General features: G+C 37.1%; 1 protein-coding gene across 1 annotated transcript; it reads right to left on the reverse strand.

Annotated features, from left to right (window-relative positions):
• Positions 1-6035: 6035 nt before the first annotated feature.
• On the reverse strand, positions 6036-9119 carry LOC127866551 (histone H3.3A). Its single transcript, XM_052407165.1, has 3 exons — positions 8993-9119; positions 8134-8423; positions 6036-6604 (listed from the first exon to the last, which is right to left on the reverse strand). The coding sequence occupies exons 2-3, from the start codon at positions 8413-8415 to the stop codon at positions 6476-6478; spliced, it is 411 nt and encodes a 136-aa protein (XP_052263125.1). The 5' UTR covers positions 8416-8423; positions 8993-9119; the 3' UTR covers positions 6036-6475.
• Between the last annotated feature and the right edge of the window lie 6364 nt (positions 9120-15483).

Raw genomic sequence — 15483 nt, forward strand, 5'->3', positions numbered from 1 at the left:
CCTAATGTATTGCTTTGTCAAGAACAGCGAAGTAAAAGTACGTATATTTTCAATTTGTCTTTTGGATCCTGAATAGGTTCGTTGTCAACTTCTTCGTATCGTATTGTTTCTCTTTTCTTCTCAGGTGGTTTGTGATTTAGGAACCTCCTCGGTGAATGAAAATGCCCTACCCCTATACAAGTATCACTATTTAAAACGCCTCATATGTAAATAGATCCAAAAAAGTTTATAACATTTTGTGAAATATGCTGGCATTGAAAGGGAGGAAATCAGCTGAAAGGAGGAAGAATCACACACCCGCTTCTGAAACGCGTTGGTTCTGGTTCGAGCGCTAGCTGGTATCTCTAAATTGCCAGCAATTTCAGTTGCACTGACCAGTGTTTTCTCACCATCGAAGTCATTTGTGCGGTTAACATTAAGGAACTTCTTTGTTTAATCCAGATGATTGATGGCGCCATTAATATCTAATTCTTTTGCCGGAAGTTGTTTACTAGTAAGGCTGATCTCAAATAACACGTCCAACCACGCAACAAGAGGAATGACAAACTTAAAACTAGAAATGGCTTTTGCAATACCCCGTGCATCTGTGTGTGATGTTAGTAATTTACCTCCTGTTTATTTTATGTCATCCCCAATCTCTGCAACAGCATCGTAGCTATAAGCTGAGGTATAAAAGCAACAATTCGACTTCCCTATCTTGTTTTTACTCAGTGGTTTTACAGTCTAACATATTAGAAACATGTCGATTTAAAACTTCCCAAAGTCATGTTGATGCAGAAAATTATACATAAACACGTTGCACTAGATCAAAGAAGGTTGTTGCTTAAAAGCAACATTTTGCAGAAACAGCCAAAATCAAGGTATTTGCGTAGCAAGGAACAATCAATGCTCGGGGATTGCCATCTTACAAATTTCGTTGGACACCATTGTCTCTCCCCTTCATATTTCTGCTAGTGTAATATCATTGACCGCGTTAATTTTCGAAAGATAAGGACATCCCTTTTAACTGCCGAAGAATAGTTTCAGTCATACCGGTACCATTTGTCTCCTTTAGAGGCACACAACCCTAGAAATGTCCCTTTATAGATGCTGCTTCTGTAGCAATGTCATTTTCTGTATCATCGTCCAAAATGACCAGCATCTGGTGTGCAATATGTAATTATTGAAAAGTACTTAGCATCACGTTCAGGTGCTCGAATTTTTAGTTTGATTGCATTTGATAAAATCTGAATAAGTTTCTTCTGAAATACTTTGTCTAGATAATGTACATGTTTTTCATTGATACACAATTATTAAGCGTATTGTAAAAAAAACAATCTCCATGCAGATATCTATCTGGAACCAGCACAGATCAAATCCCTGACGTTATGTTAAGTTTGCAGAAAACACTGAATACATTCTTGAGACACTACGAAACTTACCTAAAAACTCGAACATTAACAGACAGTATATAATTCACATTCCATTCCCTTTAAACTAAATGTTAAACAATAACCCACCTCAGATGCCGAAAAGTCGTCATGGAACCTTTTCACGTTTTGGTAAATTGACAAAATTTAAACAAGAAATATCTTTAAAAAAAAGATATACGGCGTTGATTGTGGTTGGAATTGGTGAAAGGTAAAGAGTTGAATGAATGAGATCAAAGATATAGCGAATGTCTTTTTCTGTGCAGTTCTTAGCTACATCACACGCAGTACGGGATGTTACGCGGAGTTTTCGCGGCTTATTTTACATTATTACATATTGCTGGTCAAAAACCTTTAGATACAAAACAGAAAACCAAAAGAAGAATGGAAGTGGAATTAAAACAAACGAGTTAACCGGCCACACGCGAAGTATCCGTACATATTTTAAATATGCATACGCGCGTTCTTCGAGCAAACCTGTTTCAGTGGTTTGTCGGGCATTGCTTTTTGATTCGATTATTAACAATATCGAGAATCATCGCGCTCATGCGTTATACGTTAGTCAATATGGTGGAATAATTCTTGTTAAATTAATCAAAAATAATATTTATCATGGTATTGTTGAAAACACATTAAGAATCTATTATTGTCACACCATAATTATATCGCTGAATATCTTCATTTAACATATTTCTGGTCTTAAGAAAATTCCAGTTCACCTAGTTCACGCGATAGCGTCTAAATTATATAACGATTATTTTACTGGCCGCGAACTGACCCTGATACCTTGCGGGTTGGAATGCAATGCATTAAAGTGAGGCCACGCTTCCACTGCTGGAACGACGGCTTGTTTAAAACTTTATACTTTTATATGTTAAATTTCGAAAACAATTTAAAATGGTTTAATTGGCCCAAACGAATATCAGGATAGGGAACAACGATACTTTTATGAACTTAAATATACTAGTACACAGGCAGGAATATGGAAGTTATTACTAAATATGAGAACATAGCCTTTAAGTACAAACGCTCTGGCGCTGGCAATCCTATGAAAATAAAAGGTGCGCGCACAAACTGTATTGATGTCAAGAGTTGAGTGTAAAACTGTTCTATCTGTCAAGCCTTATTATTAGAGATAAAATTGTTTCATGCTGAACACGCAGTAAAACAGTGTTACAAAGACGCGGTCATGTTTCCAATGTTCTCGTGTTATGCTCAAATCAGCCAATGGAATAAATGAAGTGTATTCATTCGTGTCTAGCCGCGGGAAATTTTATTGGACACTTACAATGGTCAGGTAAGATCAAAAGTGACGTTAAACTGCTACGCCGAAAAAAAAGGTTTCAGTTTCGCAAATTTTCTTTATAGTTATGATATTTGTGAGGAAACAGTACAACAAGTACTGAACATTTACCATGCTCGAAAATATCAATAACATGCATTGACGATTTAAAATTATAAAGCGTTGCAACGCGAAACGATTGAATTATTTTGGGTTCTGTTGTCGGTATATTTTGACACTACGAGGATTGCTTATATAAACTTAAGTATAAAATACCTCACTCACTGTATGAGCACGGATGGCCGAGTGGTCTTAGCGTCAGACTTACATAAGGGGTCAGGGGTTCGAGCCCAGTTGAGGATTACTTTTTTGTTTTCTTATTTTTTGCTGGAGCTTTCTCGATCCAATGTTAACATGTATCAATATAAAGCATTTAATGACAAACTTCAAGTACATGCCAAAATCTGTGAAAAGGTCCCTTTACATGGCTACAGACACCGAGAATTTCATTCGCTTCATAAATATACAGATATCAGAGAACATGGCAGACTAGAGCTTAGTCACAGACGTGACGTATACACCCATATGCCGCATTGACACAGACTGTTTTGCATGCTGTCTTAACAAAACAAGAGAATCTAATTTATGGCGATTTATATGCCATTATTATTTATAGCCATTTTGACCTTTGAACCCCTGAATTCTTTCACATGACACGCCGTCTAATGACTGAACAAAACAAGGGCTGTTTGTAAAACATGCATGCCCCCCATATGGGCTGTCCGTTGTACTGGCAGCCATTGTGTGAATACGACTTTTGTCACTGTGACCTTTGACCTAGTGACCTGAAAATCAATAGGGGTCATCTGCAAGTCACGATCAATGTACCTATGAAGTGTCATGATCCTAGGCAAAAGAGTTCTTGAGTTATCATCCGAAAATCATTTTACTATTTCGGGTCACCGTGACCTTTGACCTTGTGACCTCAAAATCAATAGGGGTCATCTGCGAGTCATGATCAATCTACCTATGAAGTTTCATGATCCTAGGCATATGCGTTCTTGAGTTATCATCCGAAAATCATTTTACTATTTCGGGTCACCGTGACCTTGACCTTTGACCTAAAAATCAAAAGGGGTCATCTGCGAGTCATGATCAATCTACCTATAAAGTTTCATGATCCTAGGCATATGCGTTCTTGAATTATCATCCGAAAATAATTTTACTATTTCGGGTCACCGTGACCTTTGACCTAGTGACCTCAAAATCAATAGGGGTCATCTGCGAGTCATGATCAATCTACCCATGAAGTTTCATGATCCTAGGCGTATGCGTTCTTGAGTTATCATCCGAAAATCATTTTACTATTTCGGGTCCCCGTGACCTTGACCTTTGACCTAGTGATCTCAAAATCAATAGGGGTCATCTGCGAGTCATGATCAATCTACCCATGAAGTTTCATGATCCTAGGCGTATGCGTTCTTGATTTATCATCCGGAAACCATTTTAGTATTCCGGGTCACCGTGACCTTTGACCTAGTGACCTCAAAATCAATAGGGGTCATCTGCGAGTCATGATCAATCTACCCATGAAGTTTCATGATCCTAGGCGTATGCGTTCTTGAGTTATCATCCGGAAACCATTTTACTATTTCGGGTCACCGTGACCTTTGACCTAGTGACCTCAAAATCAATAGAGTTCATCTGCGTGTTATGATCAATGTACCTATGTAGTTTCATGAGCCTAGCCCCAAGCGTTCTTGAGTGATCATCCGAAAACCACCTGATGGACGGACCGACTGACATGAGCAAAGCAATATACCCCCTCTTCTTCGAAGGGGGGCATAATTAATTGACACAGTCATTTTATAATCTCATAATGAATGACATATGGCCCGGACAAGATAATTTATACATTTTTGACCTTTGAACTAAAAGTGTGATCTTGACCTTGGAGATATGGACGTAATTCTTTCGTGCGACACACCGTCCAATGATGGTGAACTAAAGAGCAAAATAATTTTAAAATCTCACAATAAACGACAAAGTTATGGCCTGGACAAGCTCATTTATGGCCATTTTTGACCTTTGAACTCAAGTGTGACCTTGACCTTGGAGATATCAATTTAATTATTTCGCGCGACACACCGTCCAATTATGGTGAACAATTGCGCCAAATGATTTTAAAATCTCACAATGAACGACATAGATATGGCCCGGAAAAGCTCATTTATGGCCATTTTTTACCTTTGAACTCTAAGTGTAACCTTGACCTTGGAGATATCGCGGTAATTCTTTCGCGCGACACACCGTCCTATAATGTTGAACGAATGTGCCAAATGATTTTAAAATCTCGCCATAGTAATGGCACAGACAAGCTCATTTATGGCCATTTTTGACCTTTGAACTGTGACCTTGGAGATATAAACGTAATTCTTTCGAGCGACACACTGTCCATCATTGATGATGAACAAATGTTCCAAATGATTTTAAAATCTCACAATGAATGACATAGTTATGGAATGGACAAGCTCAATTATGGCCATTTTTGATCTTTGAACTCAAAGTGTGACCTTGACCTAGGAGATATCAACATAATTCTTTGGCGCAACACACCACCCAATGATGAACAAATTTGCCAAATGATTTTAAAATCACACAATAAATGACAAAGTTATGGCCCGGACAAACACTTGACCTTTGAACTCCCAAGTGTGACCTTGGAGATATTGACGTAATTCTTTCGCGCGACACACCGTCTTATGATGGTTAACAGGTCATTTTTACTCAAACGATAAACCAGTCATGGTCCGAACAAACTTTCGGTTAAAAACGCACTAAGTAAACCTCTGACCTAGTTTTTAACCCGGCATGACCCATATTCAAATGTGACCTAGACATTATCTAGATAAAACTTCTGACCAAGTTTGGTGAAGATCGGATGAAATTTCAGGACAGACCAACAAAGTGACTCCTATATAGCCCCCATTATCAATGGTAATGGGGGTATAACTAAGGCTGACGACAAATCAGGGACTTATTTGCAGGTTTAATAAATAAATATGCCAATAATTAACCTATGGAAGGCGCATGGTGCTAGGGCCAAACAGTTTATCATTACAATATTGATAGCATTCATGATTGTCTTGTTGTGTTACATGTACATGTTTATTCTTCACATACATCCGAAACAGTTATTCAGCATGGTCTTCCACAAAAAGTAACCTAAGTCTTAGTACTTCAACTTGTGGTCTGCCCTTCAACTGAGAAAGTCATATGACTATTGTAAATATTTATTTCTGTTTCAGTAAAAGCCCTGTTCAGATGTCATAAATAACACAGCGCACAATTAAAATTTATTTCAATACAACATAAAATAGCAATTGTCAAAAGAATGTGTTTTGTTTTATACCAAGTAACATCATTTCAGACGAATAAAAAAAATTAATAAATGTTAGCCATGATTATTGATTCGTATTAAGAGAAAAAAAATGAAATCAGACAGACAACACAATAATACATTACAAAACACCATTACATTGGTATCTAAAAGTTAAAAATCATATTATACATGCCCTGAATTTGTACACTTAAAATTTTAAAAATTTCGACAGATGAGAATGGTATGATCAATGACGTTTAATGGATCAACAAATTTTGATCAAGCAGGATCATGCCAGATGGTACAGAGATCTTGAAAACTAGTTCCAAACAACTACTCCAAAATGTTTATCACAAAATTCTAGTGAGGATGTCAGTTTTGTCAAGTCAGAGAGGTCACACATTATGCACGTTCACCACGAATTCGTCTGGCCAGCTGAATGTCTTTAGGCATGATGGTCACTCTCTTTGCGTGGATTGCACACAAGTTGGTATCTTCAAACAATCCAACCAAGTAAGCTTCACTTGCCTCCTGAAAAAAGGAAAACCACTTATTTTAAAAAAGTTTCAAACAAGTTACAACACACAATAGCTGGAACATCCTATTTAATATCTTGCATTATGTCATTCACTTAAAATAAGCCTTAATATTTTTTCAAAATCACAATCTTGGTTGATTGAAATACTAGCAGTGCTACACAAGCAAACTACAACAGAACTATTTAGTATGTATAAGGGATTAGATGGACATAGTTGTAACTCCTGAAAATCGCATGCATGTTTCAAACAGGTGAGGCTGACACAACATTGACAAGATACAGGGGTTAACCTATTAAAAAGATTTAAATACATTAACGCAGAGCTATTATGATTATAGCTACATCGTGCAAAATCATTTCTAACTGGTCTTGATAAATATTAACCAATTAGACACGAAGTCTTTATAATTAACAGTATGCTTGCAGCGTAAAATTGGTGAAGAGTTAAGAACATTTTGTGTGACACCATCGAGAATGAGTGCCCAGGGCTTGACACTAACTTTTTTACCTACTGACCCAAAGGACGACCAGCTTTCAGAAATTACTGGTCTTCCAAGATTTTAAGTGGTCCAACAATATCTATGTTATTTTACCTAAATTTCAATTAACTTTCCGGACTATCCACAATGTATTGCGCATTTATAAAAAGAAAACTATACTATCTACTGAACTATCTCTCATCCTTTTCATATTTCCTGTACTTCAAGCTTCTCTTCATTAGTTTTAGGGTTTTTAGGCGGAGGTAACAGGTTCAACCACCCCCGGAATGAAATTCCACATAGTGAAAACTTGTTATCTTGAAATACACACGTTTATTCTCCGGCAATATCAAAACATTATTCGGCGCTCTCCAGTGTAAATTCGCATGGTAAACAAAGTATATTCTGATGGTACTAAGATCGATAAAATGCTGATTATTGCTGCTTTTTCAAACTAATAAATACCATTTCTCAATCCAAACGCTTCGAATTTTATGTTAATTTGTGTATCGATCACAGCTAAGTCCAGAGACATTTGCAAATGCAAATCAATTTTTTGATCCGATAACAGGTTTTAGTCATCCGGGCATCTAGAAAAATTGGAAAGAAAAATTGGAATCTCCAATATGTTGCTATTTTTCATCCCGATCTCGAGTCGGCCCATAAAATAATGATGAAATTATCGGTTTATTATAAACATATAAAGTTGTTTTATTGATGAATACAGCTTTCCACCAGTATTTCACAATAAGCTGGCCTGGATTTTTAACTGGTCCGACGGATCAACCAAATTTCTAGTTTCACTGGTCCTCCCTATTTTTTACTGACCCTGGATCAACGGACCACCGTTAGTGTCGAGCCCTGAGTGCCCAACCCCACAACCATAAATTTCTCCCCAAATTTACCTAGATCTCAATAATGACCATGTAAGATTTGAGAATGCAGCAAATTATGCTTGTCTGAAAGATTATAGTCCCTAATAGATACTTTTCCAACAATTAAAACATTGGATTAAGCAAAGGTGGTTACCAATCCATAATTACCTGAAGAGCACCAATAGCAGCACTCTGGAATCTCAGATCTGTCTTGAAGTCCTGTGCAATTTCTCTGACCAATCTTTGGAATGGGAGCTTCCTGATGAGCAATTCAGTTGACTTCTGGTATCTCCTGATTTCTCTCAAAGCTACAGTACCAGGGCGATAACGATGGGGCTTCTTCACACCTCCGGTTGATGGTGCACTCTTTCTGGCAGCCTTGGTTGCCAGCTGCTTTCTTGGAGCCTTACCTCCAGTGGATTTACGGGCAGTCTGCTTTGTACGGGCCATTGATAATTCTGCAAACAATGAAACGACTTTCAAATAAATAAATGTCAATGAAACACAAATAACCAAAGATCACAACTTATTTGAACATAATGTGAATAACTGCTAAATGCTGTAAAATATTATGCAACAAACAGTCGGAAGATGGAATTATAAATATAACATCATGCAAATACAAACAGAAAGGCATTAAGATTTTGGATTTTTCTGGCGCTAAAAATAGATCGATCAAACCGGAAGTGCATTTCACACAAAGCACTAGTTTAAACATTAACATTAGTCTGTTTTGTCCAAGTCTGCTTTGTCCACATAAAATTAACCGTAAATAAACTTTCAAGATTGCTTTCACATATTTTTGGCGAAAATCAGATAGTGTCGTTCATGTACATGTACACAAACATGGCATTCAATATGGCGACTGAAAAGTAAACTCGTCATGCACTAGTAAAACATCTTTTAAATAAACATAATACATTAAAATACAGTATTTGACCGTTACCGTATTGCTAAAACAATTTAGTTGTATACACTTCAACAATATTTACGATAATTTTGTCATTATTTGAGTCACATTTCTCACCTTTTTCTCTCAGTTGAAATAAGCGGGTAAATTTCGCAAAGGTTTCTGGTAAATAATTATTTTTGGAAACATAACATTTACGACGTCACATGAAGACATCATTTCATTGGGCAATTTTGTATTGAATGCGATTGGCTACAATTTAGAGATTTCCATTGGTTTGTATAGTTAGTCAAAGCCACTTCATTGGTCTTTTATATCTCTGTGTCAATTGGGTAGAGCGAAAACATTGCTTTTCGCGGGTTATTTAACTGCCAATAATTGCAATATGGTTGAAAAAAGCAATTATTGATTGATCAATTTATTAATTGATTTCTTGAATACATTAGTGTGTGATTTATTATTTTTTATTCCCTATTTGCACATTGTACTTCACCGCTTTTAAACTAGTCAGGGTCAAATGTTTTATCACGTTATATTTCATGTGCCGTTAATCACGCGCGTCACCAATTTTTTGAGATGCATTAATGAATAAGCCAATGCAACTTCCGAGGTGGCGCTCAGGCCCGGATGTTTTGAAATTTAACGGATAATTTTACAGTGTGATTAGGTTAATATGTTTTTCAACACATTTCGCGATATTTAAAAAAAATCGGCCAATGTAGTGCAATTCAGGAATAATACATTCATCTAAAAATGTACAGATCGAAACATACAATCACAATCCATTTGGACCGTGAGGACCTTTATAAGTTGTGGCATGGTAGAATTCGTACAAGCAAATCGATGCCTTTTGTCTGTGTGACGAGCAAATTCCCTGCCAATTAAATCGCTCATTACATCCAACGATTGCTTTGAACCTGTACAAGTTAATGCGTGAACAAAAACATCGGCTTCTAGTCGATCTAATAGATAAATTGGCATTTTTCAAAAAGAGATGGAGCCATTGCCAAGGAGGTGGTGCTCAGATAAGGAGGTGGCTCCAATGCACATTTACAGCTATTTTACAGTGAAATATTTTATGTAATGGTTTCTATTTTGTTTTCGGACTTACATTATTTTATGTTGACTACTTCAGCAATTTTGGGTCGCTTGCGTATTTAATTAGAAAAAGTAGTTTTCTAATAATGTATTGATGGATTTAAACGTTCGTCTTTGTAAGATAACAACATTTAACATGTATTATACAAAAATGTTAACGGAAAAAGACCGAGCTATCTTCATTGTTTGGAGTTGATGGTGGGAAAAACAACATAAATGAGCCAAATTAAGATTCGTTGACCTTTGCGTTAAAGTAAATTTAGCATTTGGATTAACGGCCACAAATCATAGTTACATGTAGAAGTGTTATCTTATACTTATATCGTGAATTATCATACTGTATACACATATTAATGTCGATGATTTTTTTTGATAATGTTGAACATTGAGTTATTGGTTTGTTTGAGTATTACACATTTTTGGTATACATCGTACAATATGTTTTATTCACGTTGGTGACTTCTTAATTGAGTTGATCACTTATTTATTTAAAAAACTACATCTTATTTATTATAGATTGCGTTTATGTTCTGTAAAGATTTGGGCCTTTGTATGTACGTTGAAAAATAAATTCAATATAACAAATAACATTATCTATCAAATCTACGTCATGTGACAATATCATTGCGATACGACTGCGATACATCCTGCATTGGCGCCACCTCCTATCATTAGCGCCACCTCATAAGCATTGGCTCCATCTCTTTTGGAAAAATGCAAAATTATCTACCACGTCGGCAAGAAGCCAATGTTTTTGTGCATGCAGCATCTAATGTATGTTGTACGCAATCGTTTGATGCCATTAGCGATTTAATTGGGTGGACATGTTCTCGTCACACAGGAAAAACTCATCGAAATGCTTTGTAAAACTCCAACATGCCACAACTTATAAAGGTTCTCGCGTTTTTAACTGGGTTGAGAATGTACGTGTCTGTACTTTTTTGGACGAATCAATCTTAGCTGAATCGCACTGCATTTCCCGATTTAAAAAATAATGCGAATTATGTTGAAAAAAACCCATATAAAACCTTATCACCCTCTAAAATTGTCCATGAAATTTCAAAACATCCGGTCCTGAGCGCCATCTCGGAAGTTGCATTGACTCATTTATTAATGCATCGCAAAAAAAGAGGTGGCGCGCGTGATTAACGGCCGTGAATCGGTCAGTTCTGCATCTACGGTCCGGGCTAGGGTCACCTTGTTTTCATTTTAAAATATATTCGTTTTCATTGTTCAGCACGAATGCATGGTGTCATATAATTTACAAGGAAAGTTTTTTCTTTCCATTCATCGTCGGTTTATTAGTCCGATAATTACTTTTTGAGGGCCGTTTTCTCTATCATTCTGCCCGTCTTTCTGTCTGAAACGTGATCGGAGTAGGGGACACCGTAAGCCTTATTACCATAAATGTTATATAGATTTTTTCGTATTTACATTATTTAAATTGTAAAACTATACGATTTCGTCAGTCTCCAATAATACTCAGATATGGAAGTGAAAGGGGCGTTATGAGGTAATGTAGATGGTCTGATTTGTAAAAGTAATCTAATTACGTCGGATATGCTCTATAGGTACACAGTGTGTATTAAAAACATCGAAATACACACTCTTAATAAAAAAATAATATTACGTCCATTAAGAAGCCGTCCGATTAACCATCATAAACACTGTTTTTATACATTATCCTGCAGACAAAGTTTGGTTGATGACATTAATTTAGCACTTTATAAATTAGCAAAGACGTGAATAAGTTATGTTTACTTATATGCGCTATAAATGTATACAGCAGCGAATCGCCCTTACTGTGCATTTATAATAACACATTATAATTAGACAATGATTTCTAGCCGAAGTCCCGATAATAAAGAAGTGAATGAGTATTTTCTCTGAGTAAATCACTTAAAGGGGCCTTTTCACGTTTTGGTAAATTGACAAAATTGAAAAAAAGTAGTTTCCGATTCGCAAATTTTCGTTTTAGTTATGATATTTGTGAGGAAATAGTAATACTGAACATTTACCATGCTCTAATGTAGCCATTATATGCATCTTTCGACGATTTAAAAACCTGAAAATTATAAAGCGTTGCAACGCGAAGCGATTGAATAATTTTGCGAATTCTGTTGTTGTCGTTATGAAACTACGAAGATTTCTTATATAAAGTATAAAATACGTTTTTAAGTACTTGGCAGTATGGTCGAGCGGTCTAATAGGTATAGATTTTACTCCAGGACTCCAGGGGCCAGTGGTTCGAGCCCTGCTGACGGTCACTTTTTTTTCTTTTTTTAAATTTTATTCTTTATTTTTTACTGGAGATTTTTATATCCAATGTAAACATTTATCAATATAAAGCATTTAACGACAAGCTTCAAAACATGCCAAAATCTGTGAAAAGGCCCCTTTAATTGACAGAGTAGTGCATCTAAATCTGCATTCTGCGAGGGAGCTTACTGGTACTTTGTCGAAGCACCCTTACCTTCAAATTTATTCACTGTATCGGACAGCAGATGGCGCGGCCGCTTTCAAAGCCTTGTTTTGCAATTTCCGGCCCTTCAATATGGTATTCTATCCCGAGTATTGATCCATCCCAAATTGTATGTTTAATTGTTTAATGCCCATTTCCTCTGCGTTCTTTTCGCTGAACTTGGCGGCATACGTAAGAAATTGTTGAGAATGGTAAATATCGGATTTATTTATCCGAGTTCGTGTATATATAAACAGCAAAATGGTAAAGAAAAACCAACGCATGTTATACTTTTTACGTTTTTCATAATTCACGTACAAATATGGTTACAAGTGTTTTAGAGTGGATGGGTAGGGAGTTCGGATGGGGTACGTCGCGTGGAGCCGTGCTCGATATTTACTTTCTCGACCTTTAAAACCTCTTCAGGCAACTTTTAAGAGCATGTTATCCTCAAAAACACCAAGATTGGTTCCACGAGACAAACGCGAAATCAAATGGTATGATAAACACCAAACTATGGAACTATTTAACAGGGTTTTGTTGAAAGAAAGCTCAACGACAACAAGAATTGTTTGTAATTTAAAGTAAATAACTCCATGAAAATTAAGCGAAACCACCTGGCAATATGCGCATGTCCACCCTATGGGGCTACTGGATATAAATGTTCAAAATACTCGGATAAGTTGTTCCGAAGGGCTGTCCGGTAACCGTAGTTATTGGTACACGAGCACATTACCACGGCGACCCTTGTTCAATCTCCGCCCACGGCGCATGTGAGCTCGGTTGGTGGTCAGGTGCGGTTTCCTCCGTCCTCTTCCCCCGCAACAAAATGTTTAGTGTAATTTATAATAATAGTGTCATTTTGCATTACACTGAATATAATTACAGTTTACATTGTAACATATGAGGGGCGGCAGGTGTTTCCTCCGGCTTACCCTAAGTTCTAACAGCACAAGATCTCACACAAAATGACAATTTGTCATTAAAAAATAAATAGCGTGAAAATGCAGCTGTATATATATATATACAGTTCCAAAGTCGTCGTGATTCCAGGAATTCAATAAGGAAGGAGTGCTGATGCATGGTCCACAAATAATGCAGCATCAGGCGCGGGAGGACCTCCTTCAGTACAAAATATACACGTCATTGGTTCCAGATATATAATTTAGGCATGCGAAAACGAAGTACAGGGCGGACTCCGAGTACCATACACACAATTTTCGGAGATATTCGTTTCACTCCTCAGCAAAGTGTACATTAAATAGCATTTGCATGGGCGACTAATTTCTCGCCTTCAATTAGAGCTTACGATTTAAAATGATTTTCGAAGATTGGATCGTTGAACACACTTACCCGTTACAAATGTGAATTAGAGAACAGTGCAAGTAATATAATTATAACCACATATCTGTGTTTGGATTACTGCATTAAAATAATGCTCTAAATATCCGGGTCATTTTTTATATATGTTATATAATATTGCATATTTTCTTTTGAATACGTTTATAACATAGAACACGGTCTGTTGGTTGTCCGTATCCAAAGTTTGTGAAAATTGGGGTAGTTGACATTATGGAAAGATACATTCATTCTTTAGGGAGATTACAAAGCGGGGGCAACATTGGATTTCGTGAAAAAGTTCACTTAAAGTCTCTATAACGCTCAAAATCAACGAAAATTTCGTTAAGTATTTCGTAAAATAAAGTTAACACCTTAACAATCAGTGTTCCTTATAGCAATAGCCAAAATTTCAACGCTAGATGTGGTATGATTACATAGATTTTTGTAGATACAAAATGCTCGTTTTTATACGCCCGTATAAAATACGGGACGTATTATGTGAAACCCCTTGGCGGCGGGCGGGCGGGCGGCGGGCGGGCGGGCGGCGGGCGGCGGGCGGAAGGCATCACTTTGTCCGGACTCTAATTCAAATTGTATTCATCCGATCTTCACCAAACTTGGTCAGCAGTTGCATCTAGTTGATATCTAGGCCAAGTTCGAATATGGGTCATGCCGGGTCAAAAACTAGGTCATAGGGTCAATAAGTGCATTTTCAAAGGGGCCACTTTGTCCGGACTCTATTTCAAATTGTATTCATCCGATCTTCACCAAACTTGGTCAGCAGTTGCATCTAGTTGATATATAGGCCAAGTTCGAATATGGGTCATGCCGGGTCAAAAACTAGGTCATAGGGTCAATTAGTGCATTTTCAACGGCGCCACTTTGTCCGGACTCTAATTCAAATTGTATTCATCCGATCTTCACCAAACTTGGTCAGTAGTTGCATCTAGTTGATATCTAGGTCAAGTCCGAATATGGGTCATGCTGGGTCAAAAACTAGGTCAAAGGGTCAATTAGTGCATTTTACTTTGTCCGGACTCTAATTCAAATTGTATAAATCTTATCTTCACCAAACTTGGTCAGTAGTTGCATCTAGTTGATATCTAGGCCAAGTTCGAATATGGGTCATGCCAGGTAAAAAACTAGGTCATAGGGTCAATTAGTCCATTTTCAACAGCGCCACTTTGTCCGGACTCTTATTCAAATTGTATTCATCCGATCTTTACCAAACTTGGTCAGTAGTTGCATCTAGTTGATATCTAGGTCAAGTTCGAATATGGGTCATGTCGGGTCAAGAACTAGGTCATAGGGTCAATTAGTGCATTTTCAACGGCACCACTTTGTCCGGACTCTAATTCAAATTGTATTCATCCGAAACTTTTAAACAACTTTTTATCCTGCGTCAAAGTGGTATGGGGGTATAAGTCACATTCAGTGACAAAGCTCTAGTTGGGATTGGGAACATAGCCGAATTTCGGCTATAAAATCGGGAAAAAAAACCCCTGATATAGCATGATGTCCGCTCTCTAATTGAAGTAGTTTTCGTCTGATCTTCACCGAATTTAGTCAGATGTTACGTCTAAATGATATCTAGGTCAAGTTCAAACATGGGTCATGCCGGGTCAATAACTAGGTCTCGAGGTCACTCAGTGCATTTCAAGCATTGAGCATGGTGTCCAAAACCTTCGAACGGGCGTATCTTGTGACA

The sequence above is a fragment of the Dreissena polymorpha genome, chromosome 2, assembly GCF_020536995.1.
Source record: "Dreissena polymorpha isolate Duluth1 chromosome 2, UMN_Dpol_1.0, whole genome shotgun sequence".
In the NCBI taxonomy this organism is placed as follows: Eukaryota; Metazoa; Mollusca; class Bivalvia; order Myida; family Dreissenidae; genus Dreissena; species Dreissena polymorpha.

Bases quoted from the DNA above. Each gene is read 5' to 3' on its own strand.
- LOC127866551 (XM_052407165.1), bottom strand. From the start codon at position 8,415: ATGGCCCGTACAAAGCAGACTGCCCGTAAATCCACTGGAGGTAAGGCT. The intron at 6,605-8,133 runs GTAATTATGGAT...TCCTTTTTTCAG, and splicing joins CTGCTATTGGTGCTCTTCAG to GAGGCAAGTGAAGCTTACTT.